This window comes from Dama dama, chromosome 10, assembly GCF_033118175.1.
Source record: "Dama dama isolate Ldn47 chromosome 10, ASM3311817v1, whole genome shotgun sequence".
In the NCBI taxonomy this organism is placed as follows: Eukaryota; Metazoa; Chordata; class Mammalia; order Artiodactyla; family Cervidae; genus Dama; species Dama dama.
The window spans coordinates 9,272,872-9,298,542 of record NC_083690.1 but is presented as its reverse complement, the minus strand read 5'-3'; the positions used below and the strand labels follow the sequence as shown (position 1 = coordinate 9,298,542).

The following is a 25,671-nucleotide window of genomic DNA, read 5'->3' as shown; positions in this document are numbered from 1 at the left end:
AACAGGAACCAATAAAATCACTTTAATTTCTCCTTTTCATTTTGAAAGATCATTACAGTATCATTTGTAAAATCCAGCCAGGAAAGATGCCCCAGGACTTACTGAGACGGTCACCCTAGCACATGACCGTGGGTGGTCGGGTGGGGGCCGATCTCCAGCCTGGTGCTGCTTCTTGCTTGCACTCGCCGATTCCGAGCTAAGACAAGCCGGGCTGGGGAGAGGCTGGGGGTGGGGGGGGGACCAGGTTCCTCTGTGATGAAGGCACCTGGTGGGGACCAACTAGTGGGGTGCCAGAACACCCCTCTCCAGTTCCCCCACCCCCAGATTCAGGTTCAGGTCTGCGAGTCCCCAGCAGAGGTCCCGTCTGGACTGACCCCACTCTGGTCTGGAGGGACCAAAGCTGAAAAGTGATGGGTGAACCGTTTTCTTGGAAAGCTTGCATCCGTGCTCTGGATGAGGGCCAGAGCTGCCGTCCTTCCAGCCACACAGGAACTTGCAGGAGGCGGGAGGGAGGAGGGGAGTGAGGGTTACAGGCCTGAGAGCTAGCTGCTCCAGCCCCGGGGTCAAAGTCTGGGTGAGGGAGGGCTGGCAGGCGTGTGGGGGGTGTGGAGGTGGGGCGGGCTTATTCAAAGACCAAAGACCGGGCTCCAGATCTTCGCAGCTCAGGCCCTTCCCTGACCCCTCAGGAGGAGGCCCTTCGGGTGAAGTGTGATGGCCCCGGCACTCATGGGGCCGGGGCTCAGAGCAGCATCTCAGGGCGGCCTGTGTGCCAGTTCTTGGCAGGGCTGTTGGTTCCACCGCCCATGTCCCCAGAGCCAGCGGGCACTTCAGCGTGTAGTGGATACGGAGCTACCCCGAGTCCTCCGCCAGTGATGTGAGAAGTCCTAGGGGTCAGTGGTCACTGGGCCGGCGCAGACACTCATGGGCTTCGTTTCTGGAAATGTCTTAACCGTCTGTGCTGGGCTCGGTTCATCATAAACGTCCTTTCTCATCACAAGAGCCCCCCTTCCGGTGCTGATGCAGGGGGTCCCGGCATGAACATGTTACATTTTCCATGAGGCCCATGAAGAGGGAGGGTCCAGGCTCACTCCTTTCATTCTCTCTGGATCATTCTAGAACGATGGGGGAAGTTTAAAAATAAAACCCCTGGGGGCACCGTGACTGCACGTATCGGGGTGGAGTGGGGGTGGTTGGAGACTCGGGTGGGGATGTAACTCTGCTGGAGGTGGTCCTTGGAACCATTGTTGACAAGCCTTTTCCCCTGGTCCTGGAAACGGAGGGCCATTCCCCTGCCGAGTGGGGACGGTAGTGAGGACTGCGGGGTGGGCTGGGGGGACTGCCTCCCACGGGGAGTGGGCCGGTCAGCAGAAGAGCTCCTCACAGATCCTGCGCGTGTCCTCGGGCGCCGTCACCGTGTAGCCCACCGTCCTGGGGTCTGTGAAGATCTCGTGGTCATTCCCGCCCTGTAAAGACACGAGGTGGATGCAGGCACCGCCTGGTTTGTCCTGGGCCTCGGCCCCTGCCACCCCAGGGCCTGGGACCACCAGAGAAATGAGGACCCTGCGTTTCACTGGGAGCATCTCTGCAGCTACCATTCCAGGAGAGGAACAACCCGGCACAGTTGCTACCGAGAAGGTTTTTCACCTTCCCTTGAACTGCCTTCAGCTTAGGAACATGTAATTACGCCTGTGCAAGCAATCACGATGTTCCCCAAGACCTGTCTAAGGCTTATTTTTCTATCAAGAAAGCAGGCAGAGTGGGTGACAGGAGTCTTGCCGCTGTCGATTTGCTGTAACCGCACCCATATGTTCCTAACAGGTCACAGGGGAAGGCAGACGGGCCAGAGCTGCGCTGCCCTTGAACGTCCTGGGACGATGGACACGGTCCATTTCTGAGCTGACGCTGGCCACGCGTGTGGCTGGCCTGACAGAGGGGCTGAGTGTGGTTTATTAAGCTTCAACAGGCCCACGTGGCTGGAGCCCGAGCCTGCTGACCTGGGCTCAGATTCTGGTTCTAGCACCAGCGACGGGGGTGCTGCAGGTGGCTCCCCGTCTGTGAAGGGGGGATTGTGGTGGAACCCTGCCTGAGGCGGGGAGGCCCCCGGTGGATGAGCAGTCCTGGGGCAGCCCCCGGGCTCAGCGAGCACGGGGCCCTAGGTTTTCTTGCTTCCCTCGCCCACTATGCCCCCAGGAGTTGAGGGCATGTGTCTGGAGGACCCAGGCATGCCAGGCAGAGGGGTCCATGACTGTGATACCCCTCCAGAGCCAGCACCGAAACCCCCTCCGCAGTCACACCTGTCTCAGGGAAATGCTGCTTCCACAACCCCCGGCCCTGCCCCTGCTTTCCATCTCATGGAAATTCCTACACTTTCCTTGTAATGGTGGATAAGCAGCCTAACTCAAAAATCTTTAAAAAAAAAAAAAATCTGACAACCTTTTAAACGACTGACACCTGAAATTACAGCTGCTCTCATCTTTGTAAGAACCAGCCACCCCCAAGCAGAAGGCGGAGGTGGTGAGGCTCACAGACCCACGTGGGTCAGCTACTGGGCCCGGGTGGAGCCGCGCTGGGGCAGGTGCATTCCCAGAAGCTGGCCGGGCCTTACGTGGGCCTCACCAATTTATGTCCCGTAAGAGGACTCTGGGCATCCAGCCAGCTCCCACTTCACGGCCAACATCTCCTAAACAAATACATGTGTGGGACTTCCCTGGTGGTCCAGCGGCTAAGACCCCGCACTCCCAAAGCAGGAGGCCCGGGGTTCGATCCCTGGTCAGGGAACTAGATCCCACAGGCCTCAACTAAGGATGCCGAGTGTCGCAACTAAGACTTGGCGCAGCCAAATAAATAGACAAATAAATATTTAAAAAACAAAACAATAAAACAAGTACGTGGGAAACCAACTCTTGCGAGGAAACGCAAGACTCCTCTTAGGCCCGCCCAGGCGTGGGGAAACCAACACGGCGCCCAGCAACAGCTGACGACAGAGGGAGACCCAGCCCGGCCCTGTCAGACACCCAGCCTCCCCGGGGACACGCTCACCACGGTGTCACTCAGGCACCCTCGAGGGAGGGCTGAGTTTTCATGGGTAGACCATCAAACCGCCGGCAGCACCCACTACCCGCCAGGCCCGGGCTCGGAAGCTGGAGGGACAGTGGCAACGTCCACCGATGGGCTGCCTTCCAGGCTGGTCTCTGAGACCGACCCAGACAGCTCCGCAGGAGGCTGTGAAGAATGCGGGGAGGGGCCTCCCCGAGGGCCGGCCGAAGGAAGGGAGGCGACGGAGAAGACAGTGACCGCCCATCCGGGAAAGACTGCCGCTGAGAACCCACTGGGAGGGGCCAGGACGGGAGGACGGGGTCCACGCCAAGCCTCCGGGGAGCCAGGCTTCACATCGTCAGGTTCATGTCGCGAGGGTCCTTCTGGAGAACGGCTGGGGGCGGGGGATGAGGACTCCAACGGGGGAGCAGGAGTCAGGAGGCGCCTGCCACCAGCCAGGGTGCAAGGCGGACGGAAGACACTACCTGGGCAGCAGGACCTCTGGGGCAACCAGGCTCAGGGCCGCCACGCCCGGTCCCCTGGGGAGGGCGTCCCATGTGGGGACAGCTGGGTGCCCCCCAGAGCCTCACTTGGCACGGCCATCCTCCGCCCTGATGGCGGGGGGAGGAGGGGCAGGCAGGTAGGGGAGCTGTCTCTGGACCTGAGTCAGCCCCACTGCGGTATAAGCCACTGGCTTGTAACGAAGCCAAGGTCCAGAGATTCAGATCATCTGTGAAAGCGGAACCGCCTGCAGGCCTCTCCCACCAGGGACTTGGCCTCAGGGCGCGGCGGGCTTCTCCTGGGCGGCACAGACCTCGCCAGCCAGACTCGGAAGGAGGTCGGGAGAAGCAGAACCCCAACACCGAGTTAGTGAGGGCACCGCCCTCGAGAAAAATACGACTTCGGTAGTAACACTTCGGAGGACAGGAAATGGTGGAAATTTCAAAACTGGATTTACATATGCACCGCTGTTACCGGACTCAGCCTCCCCCAAGCGCCAGAACAAAGCTCTGGTTTCCCGGGAGAAGAGGGAGAGAGGGAGGGAGGGAGGGAGGGGGCGGAAGGATGAATAAGCAGTCGTGTTTCTGCTGGGGTGAACCTGGCTGGCCCGAAGGAGAGGCCCCGGCTCAGCCCAGGTCGCCCATTAATATTTAATCCCCCGAGAGGCCAAGGTCTGGGCTGCAGGTGAGAGGGTTCCAGTGAAACCTGATTATCCTCACGCTGGAGAAGAAGAGGGGGAGCAGGGCTCAGCGTCCCCGACCCGGGTTCCCGCGAGCGACAGACTCGACGTGACTCCCAGGGGGTCTGGGCTGCGTGGACACCCGCCACTGCATAGCCGGGCTCTGCGGCTGCACGTGGATGTTTACCCCCCGGGAGTGCAACAGGCGCTTGCCAAGTCTCTACTTGTTAGGGGTACAAAGGCCTCGGAGACCAGGGCTCGGCCCAGAGCAGGGACTCGCCCCCTGGCGGCAGGTGACAACCACCGCAGGAGCTTTAAAAATTCGTCAGTAAAACTGGGAAAGAACAAACGATGGGGGGCCAGAGGCCCAGGTAACTGAGAGCTCCCACCTCAGGTATCTCCAGCCACCTGAGGGCCAGGCGCCCGGGGCTCGGGCAGCAGGCCGTGGGTCTGGGGGCTCACCACCTAACTGCCACATGTGCTGTTGTCCTGGTGTGAGGACTAGCTGCGGGTGAGAGCAATCTCACTTTGCCAACAAAGGCCTGTCTAGTCTATGGTTTTTCCAGTAGTCATGTATGGATGTGAGAGTTGGACTATAAAGAAAGCTGAGTGCCGAAGAATTGATGCTTTTGAACTGTGGTGTTGGAGAAGACTCTTGAGAGTCCCTTGGACAGCAAGATCAAACCAGTATGTCCTAAAGGAAATCAGTCCTGAATATTCATTGGAAGGACTGGGGCTGAAGCTGAAACTCCAACACTATGGCCACCTGATGCGAAGAACTGACTTACTGGAAAAGACCCTGATGCTGGGAAAGATTGAAGGCGGGAGGAGAAGGGGATGACAGAGGATGAGCTGGCTGGATGGCATCACTGACTGGATGGACATGAATTTGAGTAAGCTCCAGGAGTTGGTGATGGACAGGGAAGCCTGGTGTGCTGCAGTCCATGGGTCGCAAAGAGTTGGACAAGACTGAGTGACTGACGTGACCACAATCTCAAACAACTTTAATGTTTGAAAATGAATGCCCTTAGAGAATAGTACTGATTTTTTTTTTCCTAGAAAAAAGTAAACAGGGTAAAAAGTAATAAGAGCCTGGCACCAGGGACATGAGATTTTGAAAGGAACCAGGTGACTCCAATGTGCCTCCAGGGCTGAGAACCAGTGGTTTCAGATCTAGTAAAGAACCCACCTGCCAACACAGAAGATGCAAGAGACGTGGGTTCGATCCCTGCATCAGGAAGGCCCTCTGGAGGAGGAAGTGGCAACCCACTCCAGTATTCCTGCCTCGAAAGCCCCATGGACAGAGGAGCCTGGTGGGCTACAGTCCATGGGGTCACAGAGTCGGACATGACTGAGCAACAGAACATGCACACATAAGATGCCCAGGCCAGGGGTGGTGGAAAGCGAGCTGGCTGTTGGGCTGAAGTCCCTGGGTGACTGACCTTCTGACCTGCTGATGGCTCTGGCATATCCCACCCCTGACCCATAAAACGGGGTTCAGAGCTGTGAGGGGTCGAGGCTCAGGAAGCTGACGCTGTGAACACCAGCACCCCCTGGGGGCCCGCTCGCCCCGAGCAGGAATGTGGGGAGGGGGCGGTCCCACTGCTGCCTCGGGCCTGGTCCAGTCAGCCACCATCTGGTCCTCTGGACCCGGAAGGCCGTGGATTCTCGTGTCTGGAAGGAAGGCAGGCCCCCGGTGGACACCCGGAACCCGTGGCGCCTCTGCACCCCATTCTAGCTTCTGCTCCTCTCAGTGGGGGCACCGGGGTCTTTTCGGCCAGGCCGAGACCCTCTAATCTGGTCCAGCCTCCGGGGGGCTCCGGTCACCCCGCTAACAAAGCCTGCCACCAGCCTCCTGAGACCTGGCCCTTAGACTTCAGCAGAGAAAGGAGCCGTGAGTGAGGCGGGTCTGACCCCAGGACACGGCGCTTTCTCTGGGGGTCCAGGAGATGCCTCGAGGTGCTGGGCACAGCGAGGAGGTACTGACTGCGGCTGAAGACCTACGAGCATCTCGAGGGTGGCTGGTACCACTCCCAACGGTGACGCGTCATCCGCCCCGTGGGCCCTAGCCTCACACAGCGCCCTCAGCCCCAGGGAGCCTTATCCTAACTTCCTTAAAGGCGCTAGCTTCTGGATGCAGGCCAGGCTTGCCCCACTGCCTGCCCTGTTAAGACCTCACTTTGTTCTCGAGCCTTCAGAAGGGGACCCGTGCCCCAGTGGACAGCCCAGGGCACCGAGGCCCAGGAAGAGACAGAGACTCGCTTGTGAGTCACTGCGCCGGGCTTCTGGGGGCACAGATTTGGGTGCTCTCAAGCCCACTGCCCGTCTCCACCACACGGGTTTTAAAGGCAGAGTGATCTCAGTGCTTTGGAAGTGAGGGGAGAGAATGACAAGGGAGGGGCTTCCAGAGCCCACTCAGGGGCTGACCCTCTGTGGGGCTCCCGCCTTTCCCGGCTGCGGTAGGGACGGGGGAGACCCCGTGGAAGTGTCTAGCTCAGGGTCTGGCGCTGAGGAAGTACTTGAAAAGTTTCGTCTTCTTCCCTTTTTCAATTAGACAGTTTAAAGTTTTATTTTTCAATAGATAGCACCTTCAGGCTGTTCAGAAATGTAAAGAGTAGGATCTGGTCACAGTGGGAAGTCCCTCTCCCATCCTCGCCCCCACCTCCACAGTTAACTTGGGAATTTGTTTCTGGGGTATCTTCTCAGACTCCCTGTGGGCACAGACACACAAACGCGAGGAGAGAGGACTTCTCTGTCTTTAGACAGTAACACAGCCTGTTACACTGCTCTAGCTGTCTCAGGCTACCTGGCATTGAGCTGTGTTTACTCCATCTTCTCCTGAGAAGGGCGGGGGTCCTAGCTGGGCCAGCCCCTCTCTGTAGCCGTTTCAACACACGGAGGAGAGAACTGTGAGCTGAATTAATCAGAGAGGAACTATGGAGGCAAAGTCCATCAGTGGGTAATGCTCACAAAGGCTTCAGATGTGTTTTCCTGCTGAAGCGACTTAAAGTCAAGATGTTTTTTACAAAAAGCATTAAACAAGTAGCACTGTTGCCTGGTAATTCAGGAAGGCTGGGGGTGATGTGACAGCCCCACAGAGAGCCAGGCAGAGCCTGGGTCATCTTCCCAAGCCCTGGCTGTCTCCCTCCCACAGCAAACTGAGGCCCCCCAAGGCTGGAGCCAGGGCCTTTAACCTGAATTCGGGTTTAGAAGGACACTGGTTGTTGTGATTGCTGGCGAGGATAAGAGGGTTTCCAGCACTGACAAGGGTTTAGAAAAGCAAAGGCCAGCCTCTTACTTCTCCCCTCTGCTCTCTGGAGGTCCTCAGGGTGGGATGGGGGTTGGGGAAGACACGGGGGACCCCATACAATGTCAGATCCCATCAGAGGGAAACTGAGTCTGCTGAGCTTGGCAGGGAAATGGTTTTTCACCCAGTACTCAGCTCAGGTGCCATCTCCCGGGAAGCCAGCAAAAACATTTGCCCAGCACAAAGAAAGGAAACAGTTTTCAAAATGTCTATCACTGAATACGAAAAGATGCTTAAAGCTAGTATCTGAACTGCTCCGCGTGTTAGGATGTTAAGAGATTCAGATGGCTGGGCTGCTAACTCCCATTTCCAGGAAAACCACTGACAAAGAAGATCAGAGAAGAGGGCTAAGGATGACGCAAGAAGGGTTCACCACAGTGTTCGTTACGAGAGCAAAGAGCCACAACCCAAAAGGGCCTCCTAGGGAAATGGGTCAATAGACTGTGCCTAAACGCTAGAATGTTATATGGCCATCAAAAGTCTGTCTTCAAAAAATATTCCCTAACGCGGGGGCAGGAATGAAATATGTTGAGAACAAAAGCAGAAAAGAAACGAAAGAACATGCCAGGTGCCACATTTGGGGTCATGTACAGACATGCAAAAAGCCTGGGCAGCATGTCAGCTGTGACTCACCAATGCCTTCTACTTTCTTCCTCATGCTGTTTCTAATTTTCTACAGTGAATGCCTATTAATTAAGAATTGAGTGGGGGGGTACCTCCATTTCACAGTACCCATTTTTTAAAGGTAGGTAAGATTAAAAAAGAAGGTAATAACTGATATACTACTATGTGTAAAAGAGGTCAGTGGTAAAGACTCCTCCTGCCAAAGCAGGAGACACAGGGATTTCTCAATCCCCGGGTTAAGAAAATCCCCTGGAGGAGGAAACGGCAATGCACTAAAGTGCTCTTGCCTGGGAAATCCCACGGACAGAGGGGTCTGGCGGGCTACAGCCCATGGGTCACAAAGAGTCAGACAGGACTCTAGTCCAGGGAGCCTACTCAGTGCTCTGTGGTGACCTAAATGGGAAGGAAATCCAAAAAAGAGGGGATTGTGTATACATATAGCTGATTCACCGCTGTACTGCAGAAAGTAACAAAACATTAAAAAGTGACTATACTCCCGTAAGGGCTTCCCAGGTAGGTCAGCCGGTAAAGAATGCGCCTGCAATGCAGGAGACCCCGGTTCAAGTCTTGGGTCGGGAAGATCCTCTGGAGGACGGGATGGCAACCCACTCTGGTATTCTTGCCTGGAGGATCCCTGTGGACAGAGGAGCCTGGCGGGCTATGGTCCATGGGGTCGCAAAGAGTCAGACACGACTGAGTGACGAAGCACAGCACACACTCCAATAAAAGTTAAAACAACAACAGTAAACAACAAAACAGACTGACGTGTGGTAATGCAGTGGTTAAACAGAAAACTTTCTAATTCCTATATGAAAAATTCCCCAAAGAAGTCGTTTACTGATTACCTCAAGAAGTGCATTCCACTCTGCAAAGCCCCAAGTAAGGACTCAGCGGGCTGTTTACGTAGAGCAAGACGGTCATCGTCACAGAATTATCTGTCCTGGCCCATCTAAGAGCCTGCTTCTCAGACTACAAGGACCGGCTCAAAGCTGGGGGGACGGGGGATGTCTCTGGCCCTCCCTTAGATCCTGGGGGTAGTATCATTTGCTTGCTTTGCCTCAGACAGTGACTTTCTTCCCCCAAGGCGTGAATTTAAAAGCACTTCTGCCTCAAAGCATTTCAACAAAAGGAGGTGGTTATAAACCTTTTCTCTCCATCATTAAGATACAGCTCCTGAGAAGCACAGTGTTTGCTGGGGAATGAGACAGAAGCTTGCTCGCTGGAGAGACGGTCTGTGGACTGGGAACTATACTCACTGAAAAAGTGGGCAGCTGGCTCTCAGGTCATCAGCTCTATCATTAGCTGTGTGACCTTGGGAAGGTTAACCTCGCTGAGACCACTCAGTTTGTGGGACCCTAGTTCTCCACCCAGGGATTGAACCCAGGCCCGCAGCAGTGGAAGCTCTGAGTCCTAACCGCTGGACTGCCAGCCAAGTCCCCCAGTTATAATTTGGAAAGCAGGACTTGAGACTATACTATTTGGAAGTCCCTTTCCTGCGGGCAGACTAGCACGTGGAGATCTTCCTGAAAAAGGCAGGTCCATGTGGAATGTGCGTGCTAAGTCCGACTCTGCAACACCATGGACTGTACCTGCCAGGCTCCTCTGTCCGCAGGATTCTCCAGGCAAGAACACTGGAGTGTGTTGCCATTTCCTCCTCCAGGGGATCTTCCCAATCCAGGGATCGAACCTCCATCTCTTACATCTCTTGCATTGGCAGGCGGGTTCTTTAGCACTAGCACCACCTTGGAAGCCCTCCTCCTGGAACAGACTGTAGTAAAACCGCACAAATCCTGGGTTTGTGCTGGAGGAATTAAAGACTCCGTCCACGCAGTCTTTCTGTGGCACTGGCTGCTGCAGCTCAGCCACAAAGCCCGAGCCAGGAGCCTGGCAGCGGCAGCTACCACCCTGGGTGGCCCACGGGGAAGCAGAGGGACACGAGGTGAGAAGGTGAAGCGTGGCGGCCCCGGGCTGGGCAGTGGCCATCGGGGGCGCACCTCCTGGGAGCCTCAATGGCGGCAACGCCTCTCGGTCCGACCCGAGGAGACCCGCCTGTCCTCAGGAGAGCCCCGAGGCTCCGGGGAAATCCCTTCGGCTGGCGCTGGGCTCTCCACACCGGTTCTGCTCTCGGCCTCCAGTTCAGGTTCAGTCCTGGACTGGGGGTTCCTGACCGTGCCCCCGGGACGGCCCCCTACCCCCTGTGAGTGATGCCTGCATCTGACCCTGCACCTCTCACCTCTCCTGAACGTCAGACCTATGAGATTCCCGTTCTGCCACCATTCAGGGCTCCTCACGCATAATCAAGATGAATGCCTCTGGGGGAAAATACAGTGAAAAATAAAAGGCAAGGGCTTCGAAATACAAAGAGAATACGAAGACAGCCCCAGGTCTTGTTCTGGAAGGTGCTCAGGCGGGCGACACTCAACACCACACTGAAAGGCTCTATCCTTACCTCCAGGGGCATCAGGTGTCTTGAGCGCAGAGAAGAGGGGGCTCCATCACCCCCACCCCACAGGACAGAAGCCGCCACCCAGGGTCAGCCAGGCTGCCGGGCGAAGTGTGCGTGGTAGGGGAGAAAGCCCCTCTGTCTGTCCTTTCCCCCAGCCCAAACTGAACAATGCGACTGCTAACACACTTCCACACTTACCGGCATGGTTTTGTCGCCAAAGAAATAGATGGTCTTGTAACCATCCTTCTCCACGTGTCCCAGGCAGTACCTCTTGTCCCAGCCGTCGGGGAAGACGTCGAAGCTGATCTGGCCTCCTGCCGAGCGGGGAGAGAGACAGAGGAGCCAGAGATGCAAAGGAGGTTAATGATGTGTCACTGAAAAAAAGGTGCCCTTCAAGCTAGTCTGTATCTGGAGCCCCAGGGTTGATTTTTATTACCCTGGCTTGCTAATTACCATACTTTAGGAGTAGCTTCTAGGAATTTTTTTTTAAATAATTGTTGCTATGGTTGTTTTATTTTTAGTTAAGGTATAGATATATACATATATTTTTTGATATGGCTCATTTTTAAAGTCTTTACTGAACATGTTACAAAGTTGCTCCTGTTTTACATTTTGTTTTTTTGGCCAGAGGCACGCAGGATGTTAGGTCCCTGACCAGCGACAGAACCTGCCACCCCTGTATTCAAAGATGAAGTCCGAACCACTGGACTACCAGGGAAGTCCCTAGAAATTAATTTTGGCATTATGCTTCCCCCACCCCCGATACCATTTCACTTAAAATCTAAAAATCTGAAGTCTGAAAGACAGACGCAGCATGCTGACTCAGAGTGAGAACCGCGTCTGCCTCTGCAGGGCAGGCTTAGACGCCGAGGCAGGCCTGCGTGCAAGCGGCCGACAGCCTGCTGCAGCCCTGCCCACCTCCAGCCACACCTCACTCTTGGGGCACCCTCCCAACAGCAAGATGCACCCAGCTTGTTGTGCAGGAAAATGAAAATCCCACGGACGGCGATTTTCCACACAGCTTTCATGGGCAACACAAAACCCTTTCAAGGCTTTCTCAGGACACTTAACAGCCCACCCACTCATCTTTTACACAGAGTCCCTCTGCAGCTCTAGTTCTCTGGCAAGTGTACGCTCGCTTATTAGAGCTGGTGAAAAGAGAGGGCTTTAAGAAATGGCTCAACAGCACTGACAGTAGAAACCTGTCTGCTTAAAGCTGGGCGTGTTCCACCTGAGTGCAAGGCGGAGACGCCCGGCGCTGCAGGAAGGGCTCTGCATCAGCTCTGCATCAGACACAGAAACGGTCACGCTGGCTGGTCACTGTCGGCAGAAGCTGCAGGAACCTAGACAAGCGCCTTCTCCTTTCTGGGCCCCGTTTCTTGATTTGTAAAATCAGCCCAAGCGACTTCTAAGGTTCTCTGCTGGTCACACATTACAGGATTTCAGACACATTTGACTTACTTGACCTGACAGGCTCCCTCCGACCCCTGCCCCATCCCATCCCTCTTCTACGGAGTCACCCACGTGCTGTCTCTGGCTCAAAGGTGTGTGGGTAAGTTCTCACTCTTCATCAAACGCACACACGTGCGTGTGCGTGTGTGCTCAGCCATGGACTGTAGCCCGCCAGGCTCCTCTGTCCATGGGATTCTCCAGGCAAGAATGCTGGAGTGGGTAGCCATTCCCTTTTCTAGGAGAGCTTCCTGACCCAGGGATTGAACCTGAGTCTCTTGCGTCTCCTGCCTTGGCAGGCGGATTCCTTACCACGAGTGAGTGCTACCTGGGAAGCCCCTTCATCACACACAGTTCATCAAGCAAGATGCTCTCATTTTTGAGCAAGGGAAGCTTTGGGAGGAAGAATCCTGACGGGTGAGGATTCAGAACCAGCAGCCTGGAGATCATCTCCTAACCTGGCAAGTTGCTGCTATGGCTGATTCTGCAGGATAGTGGTTTTTATTTTTCAAAAATTTATTTTAGGCTGTGCTGTGCGACACATGGGATTAGTTCCCCAATCAGGGATCAAACCCATGCCCCCCTGTTTTGGGAGTGCAGTGTCTCAACCACTGGACTGCCGGGGAAGTCCCAGGTGAGTGCTTTCCCCCTTATGGACGGGCCACCCGTAAAATCCTGCTGCTCATCAGCAAACTGAGCACTGAGTCCAAGTTCAAGACTGAGTCCAAGTTCAAGAGCACACCCCACAGCCACACCCCAGCACGAACCCCTCGGACGTATGGTACCTATGGAAAACGTGAGGCCTTTCCCCGCAAACTCTTTTCGCAGGTCCTCCACGAACTTCTGTCTTATCTTTTCTTTCTGAGGAAGACAAAAAGATACCAAGAGTCTAGTGCAGTGGACAGCGGCTTTCTCGGCCATATAGAGGCACACCACGTGTTCGCACACCCAGGCTATGTCAGGAAGACTCACCTGATCGAGCTCGTAGAACTCAATGCGTTCTTCCTGGCTGCAGCTTCTTCCGATTGGCGACACGTTCAGCATCCCATTACGGAACTCTATGAAAGTGCCCCTGGGCGGGAGGGGAAGGGGAGAGGGGTCCCAGAGACACATTTGAGCAACACAGCAGAAGGACAGACAGGCTAAGAGGTGGGCAATTCCACAGGCAGAGGCAGGTGTGATCAACATGTGGAGGAGCTGTGCTGGGCCATGGGCCGTCACCAGCCCCATGTGGCCCGTGAGTCCTGAGCTGTGGCTGATCCGATTGGAGAAGAGCATTTACAGATTTCATGTGAAAGAGTGTAATCCTCACTAATAATGCTTTACTTATCTTTTAAAACATTTACTTATTTGGCTGAGCTGGGTCTTAGTTACAGCATGAGGGACCTAGTGCCCTGACCAGGGATCGAACATGGCCCCCTGCATTGGGAGCGTGGAGTCTTAGCCACTGGACCACCAGGGAGGTCCCGATGACGCTTTACATTGACTATACTTGACTTGACTGTATTTTGGATATATTCGGTTAAATAAAGCATGTTAAAACTAATTTCACTTGTTCCTTTCTTTCCTAAAAAACAAAAAACCAGCACCGCAGAAAGCTCAAAAACTATATTACATTTCAGCTGGACAGTGCTGCTCTTCTGCAGAGACTGTTACAGTGAGCAAAGAGCTACGGAAACAATGACTAGCTCTCACGCTGTCCGAGGGACCTGAGTATCTACCCAGGCACCTCGGCCAGGGAGCCAGTGAAATGCTGCTTTTCACCTAGCAAAGCGATGCAGGAAACGCTGCCGAGATCTCAGGTGAGCTCAGTAAAGCTTCTGTGAAGCCGAGCACCAGGTGTGGGGCTGGGACCAGATTCCAGGCCAAGGCAGGCCAGTTTACCAGGTGAGCCTGGGCACCGCTCTGAGCCTCAGAAGGGGGCTAAGGGCATTCACTCTAAGCCCCCAAAGGAGCTCCTGAAATCTTTATGTAAAAGTACTTTGCTGAGTAGCAATGAATACTCAATCAAGGAAAGTGAAAACAGCAAAATCTCCCTCACGGGACCCTCCCCTGCTGTGCTCCACTTGCAGAGAGAGAGGCAAGCATGTGTGCGCCGGAGACACTGCTCCAACCCCCGCCCAGCTGTCCTGGACTCTGTACAGCCCGGCCGGTCCCCCGCACCGTCTACACGTACACGGGGGTCCAGGGGCAACAGTTATCATTCGTGGGGGATCCTAGGCCTGTGGGTCCTAAACTGTCAGAAAAAGAGCTCAAATGTTTCCCCAGCTCAAGGACACATTATTACTCTCATTCCCAAGGCAAGGAGGGCGGCTGATGCATTGTTGAATGGCTTCTAACACCAGGACTCAGGCGGTTGATCAAGCATTCACTTCCCCCTTGAAGATCTGGACTATCTGATGTTTCATGCACCTGCCCGCTCTAAGTGGGGCACAGAGTGAGGCCCATGAGAAATGTGGGCAAACGCTGCTCAAAGAGGGTCTCGGCTCTGCCTCCTGAATCCACTGGGAACCTTGGACTAATTCAGAGTCGCAACTCTGCACGCTGGTCTCTCTCACTAGACGACATCTTCTCTGAGAACGGGAGTGGATTTTACCCTCTTTTTATTTTCCCTTAACGCTTAGCCCAAAGTAAAGACTGAACTGACCTGGGATACTTTCTACAATGGAGAATTTCTAACTTATGCAAAAGTCAACACCGCAGGGTAACGAACGCTTATAGGTCACCTCCCAGTTCCAACGAAAATGGACCTGAGGGCCCGCCTTTCTCATCCACCCTGCTTCCTGGGACAGATGAGAAAAGACGAGAAAATCAAAAGCCCCGCCCTCTGAGAGGAGGAGCCGAGCAGGGCCACCTGATTCAGGAATTCAGTCTTGAAAGTGCAGCATGTCTTGAAATTTAATTGCCGTTTAAGAAATGTTTCACCTCCTAATCACTAGGGTGTCACAGATTAAGTGCAGAAAACAGAAGAAAATGAAAAGTATTTCAAAGAAATCACCTGTAACCTCATTACCCAGAAACAGCCACTGTTAGCATCAGCTCCATTTCCTGCCACTCTTTCAATTGTGGGCATGTGTGCATGTTACTGTTATTATTTAAAAATGAGAATTGAGATGGTAAGTGTTCAGAGCAAGAGGTAGGTTCATAAATCGATGTCTAGAGAGGCCAGAAAAATGAGATAAACAGCCTGTGAAAGGCTGGAGATGGTGGTGGGGGCGGGGGTAAGCACTGCCCATGCCCTCCCAGCTGCTGCCATGCTGAGGGCAGGCATTGAACTATTGGGTCTTCAGATGCAACAGAAGTCAGAAGCCCAGACATTTAAAATCAGACTTTTAAATGACAGCACTGGGACTTCCCCAGTGGTCCAGTGGTTAAGAATCCACCCGCCAAGGCAGGGGACACAGTTCGATCCCTGGTCTGGGAAGATTCCACATGCTTTGGAGCAACTAAGCCCAGGAACTCTAGAGCACAGTGCTCTGCAACAAGACGCCACAGCACTGCAACTGGAGTAGGCTCCGCTCGCCACAACTAGAAAAAAACCCATGCGTTGCAGCAAAGACCCAGCACAGCCAAAAATAAATGAATGAATGAATGGATAAAAATTTAAAAACGACAGCACTTAATTCAGATTGTATTGAACAGCAGGGGCCAAGCGAACTTCGCTCTGGGGGGGATTTGGCTTGGGGGCCTCTAGTTTTGAGCCCCCAGCTGGGGCTGATGCTTTTCCCACGCTGCTGGGTCACAGGCAGGTGCCTTGACCGGCAGCCTTTGAAAGCATCGAGCTTTCAATTCCTGTCATGTGGACACGCCATCATTTACATAGTCATTCGTCCACTGCTGGCCTCGCAGAAGGTTGCCGGTGACCCCTGGTAAGCACTGCGCTGCGGAGTTAACTAAGCCCTAACCCGCCAGAGGATGTGACGCCATATTCCAGTGGCGCCTCGTTGCTAGGAGCAAACCCACCTCTTCTTCGGGAGCTTGATTTTCGAGATGTAGCTCAGACAGTAGTTGATTAAATCCTGGATTAGGGCTTCACCCAGGTGACCTTGAATATTCTAGATAAAGAAAAGGCTGATGTTACTTGACACAGCGGGCGATGTTTTCAAAACGGCTTTCCAGCCAAGCCAGGTCTTCAGCCACGTGGGCTGAAGGTCGGTCACCTGGCGGGGGTGGGCGACACCCACACTGCCTTTCTCCTCTTCCTTTTATTTGCTGAAAACATCGGGCAAACCATAAAGGGCTACAGTCAAAACCATTTCCTGCTTCATTACTCAAGATTTTTATGTTCGTTATCTCTCAAAGTGCTTCCTGGAAGCCCCCAAAGAGTTTATCATTGCTACTTTTATTCCATTAAAATATCTGCAGACACGGATAGAAAACATATTTGTTTCACTTTGGTTTCCTCTTCTGTCTGAACAGAATGATCCTAATGGTAATAAGAGCTACATAGGGCTGCGTAAAAAATGTCTGTAGCAGGCAGCCTGCACTGGTCTCTGCTACCATAAGAGAAATATTAGATTAATTACCCTTAAAAAGCAATTATAAAAATTAAGTTAGCAATTTGGAATGTGTAATCGTCACATGGTTCAACACGTAAAAAATGAGGGTGAAGATTCACTACCACTCAGCCCCCCGGAGGCATTCAAGTACCTTTCCAGAAAACATCTGACTAGTAGTCTTTCGTAGTCTGGATACTTGCAAACCTACCTGTTTACACAAGAGTTTCCCATCTCTGTATGCTACCAAGCCATTTTCTGGAAACACGTAATCATATTTTTTAATAACTGCCAACAAAACAAAAGAAACTTTAGAACGGAATGAATTGAACCCCGTGTTTCTATTTCTTCATTAACACATGGCCAACAAAACTGCCAAACTCCAGTACTGACCTATCTTAACAGATTGGGAGGGTGGAATAAAGCTCCTTAAAAAAATTTTTTTAAAGGCCCTTTGTTATCAATTTAACAGATGACAACTAGGCTGCAGACTGAAGAGTTGGTGGTGGGTCACTGCGTGTCTCTGCCTTCCGCCTGTTTATTTGCAAAGGCAAGTTGAAGGCAACGATGGTTCCCAAACCCCGCTGGAACCTGCACCATCTGAACAGTGAGGAAAATCTGCTGAATTTGAGGCTATGCTCCCGGCGTTTCTGAATCAGAACCTGCAGGGCCAGGTTAAGAATCAGAAGATTTTTTTTTTAAAAAAAAAAGCTCTTCAGGTGATTCTTAAGACCACCCACATCAATCTTGCCTGCGTTCATCCTAAGTCATTTCAGTCGTGTCCAACTCTGTGTGACCCCATGGACTGTAGCCCACCAGGCTCCTCTGTCCGCAGGGATTCTCCAGGCAAGAATACTAGAGTGGGTTGCCATTCCCTCGGATCTTCCCCATCCAGGAACTGAACCCACATTTCCTGCATCGGAGGCAGATTCTTTACTGCTGAGCCACAGGGGAAGCCCGTATCAATCTGGATGGTCTCAGACTTCAGGCGCTTGTTATAGTGCAGATTCCCAGGCATGGTGTGTTGGGTGAGGGCCAAGCTCTGCATTTGAGCGAGGTCCCCAGGTGATTCTCATACAGGTGGGTCTTTCAGTTTCTTCTGGCTCGTGACTGTTTTGAATCCGGTGTTTCCACTCACACTCTGAAAGGTAACACACTGTCCTACACTGACAAAACCTCTCTGAGCCTGTGGTTAAATACCTGATCAGAGGCACAAAGGGCAATCAGGACCAGGTAACAGGGTCTTAATGTGCCCCATTATGTTGTTTATACGGGCTTCTCAGGTGGGCTCCGTGGTAGAGAATCCGCCTGCCAGTGCAGGAGACTCAGGGTTGATCCCTGGATCAGGAAGATTCCCTACAGAGGGAAATGGCAATCCACTCCGGTATTCTTACCTGGGAAATCCCATGGACAGAGCAGCCTGGCGGGCTATAGTCCACGGGGTTGCAAAGAGTCGGACATGACTGAGCGACTAAATTAAACAACAAATAACATGTTTATGGCATTTCTAAACAGAGCACCTACAAGGACAGTTAGTGTAAGAGGAACAGAGAGCTTCTGTTTTGGGCTGCACCCCAAGACATGCGGGATCTTAGTTCCCCAACTAGGGACTCAACCCCTGCTCGGAAGCATGGAGTCTGAACCACTGGGACCATCAAGGAAGCCCAGAACAGAGGGCTTTAAAGGGACTGCATAGATTACTCTTTCAGTAACCGGTCTGGTACATACACCCCACACAGATTTGCACTGGAAGGTATTACATCTTGAGGAGTGGTTCTCAACCGGGGGTGACGCTGCCCCGGGGGACATCTCCGGTGTCTGGAGGCGCGTGTGGCTGTCATCCTGGGCGAGGGGGCGCCGCTGGCATCAAGTGAGCAGAGGCCGCGGATGCCGCCCAGCAGCATCCCACACACCGGACAACAGAGTTCCTGGCCCCACATGTCACTGGTGCCAAAGAGAAAGCTCAGGCTCTCTAGGTCTCCACCCACTGTTTCTCACAGGCACCCCAGCGGCCCTGGGGCCATGAAGATGAATAATCCGTAGTCCCAGTCTTCAAGACAGACATAAGCAGGCAGTCTCCAATATTCAGCGCTACATAAAACATAAGCAGCCCTAGAATCTCCTGAAGGCAGATGCTGAAGTATGATTCCAGGCCCCACGGACCTACTGAGTCAGTCTCCAGCTTCCTGAGGTCCGGGGCTCTGGATTCTGGTTCCCTAGGTGGGGGAGGAGCCTGGGTGACTCCGGGAAACACTGCGAAAGGACAACGGAGGTGGGCGTGAAGACCCACAGGACCCCTCAACACCCAGGTGAGCACGATGTCGGGATGGTGCCCAAACTGAGGCCAGGAAGGCAGTTAATGGATATCAGCAAGAAGGATTCCAGGCCGAGACACAGACACCCACGTTGCTAGGTCCCTCTGTCCACGTGTCTGAGTACCAACTGCTTCACCAGCAGCTCCAGAGATGTATGTATAGGATTAAAAAAAACAGAGAGAAACGAAGGACAGAGAAAATGTTCCCCCAGAACAACAATGGAAGGATAAGACCCCCTCCGGACAGGGGAACCTTGAAGATCATATCCAGGTTACTCATCACCTAAGAGAAAACAGACACTAATCACCCCTGCCTCCGGACACTATCTATCAGAATGTAAGCACAGGCTTATCGGTTATTAACTATTTGGAATGTAACTGCGGGCTTATTGATTATTGACTGTTTGAACACATAACACGTGAATGATGGGGTTATTGTAGTTGTATTTACCCTTCCTTTGTTTATGTAAGTCTCGAGGGAATTGGGGTGGTGGGTTTGGACACGTACACATGGGGTATAAAAGATTTTCACAAAAAAAAAAAAAAAAAGATTTTCACAAATGCTGGACGGGGTCCTTAGCTAAGAGGAGACTCTGCCTTGGGCCCGCCGGTGTAATAAACTGCACTCCACTAAAAAAAAAAAAAAAAAAAAGAAAATGTTTCCCCAACAAGGAAGCAGGAAGGCTGCCCCACAGGCAGGAGGGTTCAGGGCTGTAACCACAACACTAAGTGGCGATGGGTCCCGATAACCTCACAAGAAGTTACTCTTTGACCAAACCTAATGAGCAACGCAGAGCCTACCGTCATCTCCCAGTTGCTCCTGTACTTTCTCAAAGTCCGACCCACCGACAACGCCAATTTTGATCTTCTGCCTCAGTTTTTGCAGAAAGCAATCCATGTCTTTGGTAATTTTCTGCATTTCAAAAAGGAAAATAAACAGTCAGGAGACATGCAGGAATCGGGAGATTAAGACCCCCAAGAGTAGCACAATCTTTACTCTCATACTTGTCTGCTTCTGCATCTACAGTTAAGACCAACTGTTTGGCTGTGCTTTTGGGACATTGGGGGAGTCCCTGCTGGCTCAGATGGTAAAGAGTCTGCCTGCAATGCAGGAGATCCGAGTTTGATCGTTGGGTTGGGAAGATCCCCTGCAGAAGGAAATGGCAACCCACTCTAGTATTCTTGCCCGGAGAATCCCACGGATGGAGGAGCCTGGTGGGCTACAGTCCATGGGGTCACAACGAGTCAGACACAACTGAGTGACTTCACTTTCACTTTGGGACATCAAGTTTATCAGAAAAAAAAAACTTGTTAAATTAAAAATTTTACCTGCCTTAAAACACACAAATAATACAGTAACAGCTGTTATGTTTTGCTCCAGCTTTTTTTTTTTCCTGTGCATTTATATACTTGTCTGTAGGCACATATATAAAAAGGCTCTACTATTTGAAACATTCTTTTTGGACTCACTCTATGTCTTGCACAATGACTTGCTTTCTCAGTATTAAGTTGTGCTGATTTTTCCATAATGCACATAGATCCATTCCTTTAAAATGCTACACTGTACTGCATTTATGGATTCAAGTTGTTGCTAATTTCAACTCATGTGCTAATTCAAAATAAATTTTAAACTGAGATGCAGCGATATCCCTGTGTTAGGGCAAACCACAAAGTATCTTCTAAACCCTTGTTTCATTGCTGCTGGCAATCTTAATCGTACACTTACACAGACACTTATCTTCATAAATAAAGCTGTGCTTGTACACTTACCTTCACAAATAAAGCTACCAGAAACTAAAAGCAAAAAAATCCACCTAACTCCAGTACAAAAACATCTAGAGTTCAATCTTCTCTTTTTCTTTAGAAAGCATTATTTAAAGAGTAGTACATGCATATGGTTAATAAAATTGTGCAGAAGGGCTTCTAAGAGAGTGCAATCTTTTCCACATCTTCTGGTGGAATCTTGACCTAGTGAACAGTCTAGTGGCCTCTGAGTCAGTGACGGAAAATGGGCCCCAGAGGCCCCCCCAAGCGTTGATCTCAGACATGAGGTCAGAATGGGAGGAAGTGGGGAAGATTCCTGTGATTGCAGAACATTAAAAATGCAACACTCACAACAAACATGACACTTCCACCTTCACACAGAAGCCAAAGGGTACCATTTATTTTTATCTGGATCCTTGTGAGCACTGATGAGCTGAATGGTCTGGCAGGTCAGCCAGAAGACATGCTCAACATGCATGGGTCAGAGAGGCACCTTCTCCCTTACAGATGGCAGCAAATATTTCTCGACAGGAAATAAGACCCAGCTGCTTCTGACCACAATTGAGCATCTCTACTAGCCCCCACCACAGGAGAGAGATATGGAGGAAAGTAACCACACAGCAAAACTGTTGCCATGTTTCTTTTCGTGTGTGGGGGCACGGAGAGGCCTTTTTTTCTGTTTATTTAAATATATTAAAAAATTTTTTTTTACAATGTTGTATTGATTCTACCATACAATGCAAGTCAGCCATAATTACACATCCACCACCTCCCTCTCCTCCAGGTCATTAGAGTGCCAACTTCTCACCAGCTATCCATCTTGTTTATATGCTGTTGCTACTTTCTCCATTCATCCCACGCTCTCCCTCCCCCAGTGTCCACAAGTCCATTCTCTGTAATATCTGCATCTTCATTCCTTCCCTGCAAACAGGTTCATCAATACCACTTTTTTAGATTCCATATAGACCCATTAATATATCTGTTTTTCTCTTTCTGCCTCACTTCACTCTGTATAACAGGTTCTAGGTTCATCCACCTCACTAGAACTGACTCAAATTAGTTCTTTTTTTAATGACTGAGTAATAGTCCTTTGTATATATGTATCCCAGCTTCTTTATCCATTCATCTGTCAATGAACATTTAGGTCGCTTCCGTGTCCTGGCTGTTGTAAACAGTGTTGCTATGAACACTGGGACACATATGTGTTTTTCTATTATGGTTTTCTCAGGGTATATGCCCAGGAGTAGGGTTGCTAGATCATATGGTAGATTTATTTCTAGTTTTATCTCCATACTGGTCTCCATAACGGCTGTATTAGTTTATACTCCCACTAACAGTGTAGGAAGTGAAAGTGAAGTGAAAGTCGCTCAGTCGTGTTTGAGTCTTTGCGACCACATGGACTGTACATATACAGTCCATGGAATTCTCCAGGCCAGAATACTGGAGTGGGTAGATGCTCCCTTCTCCAGGGTATCTTCTCAAGCCAGGGATCGAACCCAGGTCTCCTGCATTGCAGGCGGATTCTTTACCAGCTGAGCCACCAGGGAAGCCCAAGAATACCAGAGTAGGTAGGGTTTCCATTCTCCAGCGAATCTTCCTGACCGAGGAATTGAACCAGGGTCTCCTGCACTGCAGGCAGAGTCTTTACCAGCTGAGCTACCAGAGAAGCCCTAACAGAGTAGGAGGGTTCCCTTTTCTCCACACCCTCTCCAGGATTTATTGTTTGTAGATTTTTTGATGACGGCCATTCTGACTGGTGTGAGGCAATACCACATTGTAGTCTGGATTTGGATTTCTCTAATAATGAGTGATGTTGAGCATCTTTTCATGTGTTTATTGGCCATCTGTCTGTCTTCTCTGGAGAAATATCTGTTGAGGTCTTCTGCCCAATCTTTGATTGGGTCATAATGTTTCTAAATAACTCTTGTGATAAATTCAAGGAATTCTTTATAAGTCATCCCAGACAAAACAAAACACAAGGAGCCCCAAACTTGGAATTAATGTGAAAAAGAAAATTATAGAAGACTTCTCAGGGATAATTAAGGAAAATTAAGGCTCAGAGTAAGAGTCAGAAAACCAGGCCTGCGGGCCAGAACCAACCCTCTGCTTGTTTCTGTACAGTGACTGCAACAGTCACATCCATTCATCTCTGTGGTGTCTGCAACCATGACTACAGGGGTGAGCAGCTGTGCAAGCCTCAACCATTTCCCACCTCCTGCGGCGGGGCTGGGGGAGTTCAGATGCTCGACTGTGGCCACAAGCAGCTTTTTACAGAGCAAAGTTTGCTGACCCCTGTATAAAATCACTTTAGGGCACTGCTGATCGTTTCCTGAGGTGTGATCACGAAGTTGTGCTTACAACAGCAGTCCCTGTCCTCAAGAGCTGCAGGTGTAAATATTCAGGGGTGAAGTACCATTACGACTACAGCTTTGGAAGTGATACAGCAAAGATTAAAAAAAGAGAGTGAGGACTTCCCTGGTGGTAGAGTGGATAAGAGTCCACCTGCAGGAGACACGGGTTCGATCCCTGATCTGGGAAGAGTCCGCATGCTGTGGGGCAACTGAGCCCGTGCACCCCAACCATTGAGCCCACGCACGGCAACTGTTCAGCCCATGCGCCTAGAGCCTGTGCTCCGCAAAGAGCCACCCCAAAGTCAGAGCGCGCCAAGAAAAAGTAGCCCCTGCTCGCGGCAACTACAGAAAGCCTGAGGGCAGGAACAAAGATCCAATGTGGCCAAAAATAAACCAATTAAAAAAAAAATACCAATCATTGTTGAATCTAAGTGATGTGAATATGGTTCTTCTGGGTACTGTTTTTTTTCCCCAGCGATTCTGTACGTTTGAAGCTTTTCATGATAGAAAGCTGGAAAACAGTCCACCCAGGTTTATGCCCTGCTTCTCTTTGCAGGCTTCTAAGTCTCAACTGCTTTTAGATGCAATGGCATTTCTTAGGAAAGCTCTCAGAACAGCAACGTTCTACTAGCACACTAAAATGCGCAAAGCTCTGGACGCCACTGGTTAGATTTTACCTGATTAGGTCATATCCTGTTTCAGCAGCTGCAAGAAAAGATAATCCATTTGATTGCTTTCGGATTGCCTTGTGCTTATCAGTGTTTGAGAATGCTGTTTATTGAGGAAGGGAAAGGTTGTATAATGCAGATCTGTTGCTAAATTAGCTTTATTTTTTACCTGGAGCACCCAGTGCATAAAACTTAGATTTTTTTTTTTTTAAGTGTAAAAATCATGTTCACCAAAAAAACGTTTCAAATGTTTCAAGGGAATACACTGCAGGTTGCCTGGTTTTGCTGCTATTTCATACTCTGTGCTTATATTTCCTGATTCCTACAGGGAATCAGAAGCACATTCCTGAATGGCACACCTAGTAACCAGAACAGCCTCCACCTTGAAGCCTTGGCAGAAAATGGCAAACTTAGCAAATAACAATACTCTGAGGCCCAGAGACTTGCATCAGATCTTGTACAGAAACCAAGGTCATGGTTTCACTGTGTCTGTTTCCTAATTTAAAATGGAAATAACTACCCTACTTGGGATGAAAGAGGGAGAAAGGTTAAGAGGCTCTCATGATATTGTGTAAAAAGCCTTGGAATGTAAACCCAAGATCACTACAACCAAAGAGCCAAACTGAGCAGCACTTTTACTGGAACACAGCTACAGTGTCTATGTATGATCGATGGCTGCTTTTGCATTAACGTCGAGTAGTTACTACTGACCATATGGTGGGCAAACACCTAAGTATTTGCTACCTGGCCCTTTACAAACAATGAATTACTGACCTTGGCTCTGAACCGCTATGGGTTTTTAACTTACAAGTGTGCGTGGATTGTGGAATCTCAGAGTCAAAAAGGGCCTTTGGAGAACTTGCAATTGAGTATCATCACTAGATACATAGCACTTGTGGCTCAGAAAGGTAAAATGATGCGGCTAAGGTCACATACATTCCGTGTGAATTCCAGAGCGCACCCACCACTGCTACCATCCGGCTGGAACCAAGCAGGGTAGAGACAGAACTCGAAGACAGCGAAGCCACTTGGAACCAGTCCCAAGTTTGAACGGCCGCTGTTCAGTGACTGATTCGTGCCAGAGGGAGGTCAGAGTGAGCGACATCACAAAATCTGTGCCCATGGCAACAAAACCTGGAAAAGAGAAGTTTCCAGGAGTCCAAGGACACTCCCAACAGACAGCTTGTAGCAATCTAGGTCTTATCCATCACACCACTCCACCGCAGGGCTGGAGGAGGCAGTGGTGGTGGTGGCTAATACTAACTGAGTATTATTGAACCCAGCCTACCGTTTGCAAGATGCTTTCATGAACTTATATGATTTCATTCGACCCACCCCACAAACACCTCAAGGAACAGGTCACCTCCCCACTTAAAGCCATAGATATTGAGGTTAAGTGACTTGCTCAAGGTCCCATAGTTGTCAGGAGGTAAAGCTGAGACTCTACTAGGCCTGTCTGACCTGGAAATCTGTCTTTCACATCAAGCTACAGGCACGGACCACAGTGATACATCTGAGAAGACCACGCAAGCTGGTAAAGGGGCTGAGCTGGGTTTCACACCCAGGGCTGACGGTGAGAGTCCAGAATTGCGTTTTCCAAGCCAACACAAGTTCCTTACTCTCTTAGAGTTTTTCGGCCTGTCCCATCTCTCCGAGCACCCTGGGGTCTTGAAGATCTGGTTAGGGCTTCCGTCTCAGCCCTCCAGGGAACACAGCAGAGTTCAGTCGCTCCAAGGGAGGTGGGCGGTCCCTAGCCGCCCCAGATTGCCTACCTGGGCGGTCGTTAGCCCCGTCTGGGAGCAGTAGGGTGCTCTGAACCGGCTACCACCGGGCGCCTCTTACCTGCCGCGGGGCCGTCAGGGTCCCGTCCACGTCGAAGAGGCAGAGCGCTGGCCCGGGCGCAGCCATGACCCTAGTTTACACGCGCACCAGACAGGACTCGCTGGCACTTGGAACCCTGCCCGGAACTTCCGGGTCCGGCCCCCGTGCCGTAGGGCACGTCGGGAGGAGGAGAATCCACTTCCACAATGCCGGCG

At 51.4% G+C, this 25,671-nt stretch overlaps 1 protein-coding gene across 4 annotated transcripts; it reads right to left on the bottom strand.

The window, feature by feature from the left end:
* On the bottom strand, positions 1-25,671 carry PMM2 (phosphomannomutase 2). Of its 4 annotated transcripts, XR_009694401.1 has the most exons (10): positions 25,478-25,671; positions 19,654-19,765; positions 16,750-16,826; positions 16,006-16,097; positions 13,015-13,114; positions 12,828-12,903; positions 10,792-10,907; positions 10,381-10,459; positions 9,737-9,915; positions 1,345-1,463 (listed from the first exon to the last, which is right to left on the bottom strand). XR_009694401.1 is itself a non-coding variant. In XM_061152800.1 (9 exons), the coding sequence occupies exons 3-9, from the start codon at positions 19,748-19,750 to the stop codon at positions 1,362-1,364; spliced, it is 660 nt and encodes a 219-aa protein (XP_061008783.1). In that variant the 5' UTR covers positions 19,751-19,765; positions 24,572-24,769; positions 25,478-25,619; the 3' UTR covers positions 1-1,361. The 4 variants fall into 4 exon arrangements, 2 of the variants coding, with proteins under 2 accessions (XP_061008783.1, XP_061008782.1); XM_061152800.1 differs by lacking the exons at positions 9,737-9,915; positions 10,381-10,459 and adding an exon at positions 24,572-24,769 and having other exon boundaries at positions 1-1,463; positions 25,478-25,619; XR_009694400.1 differs by having other exon boundaries at positions 9,737-10,459.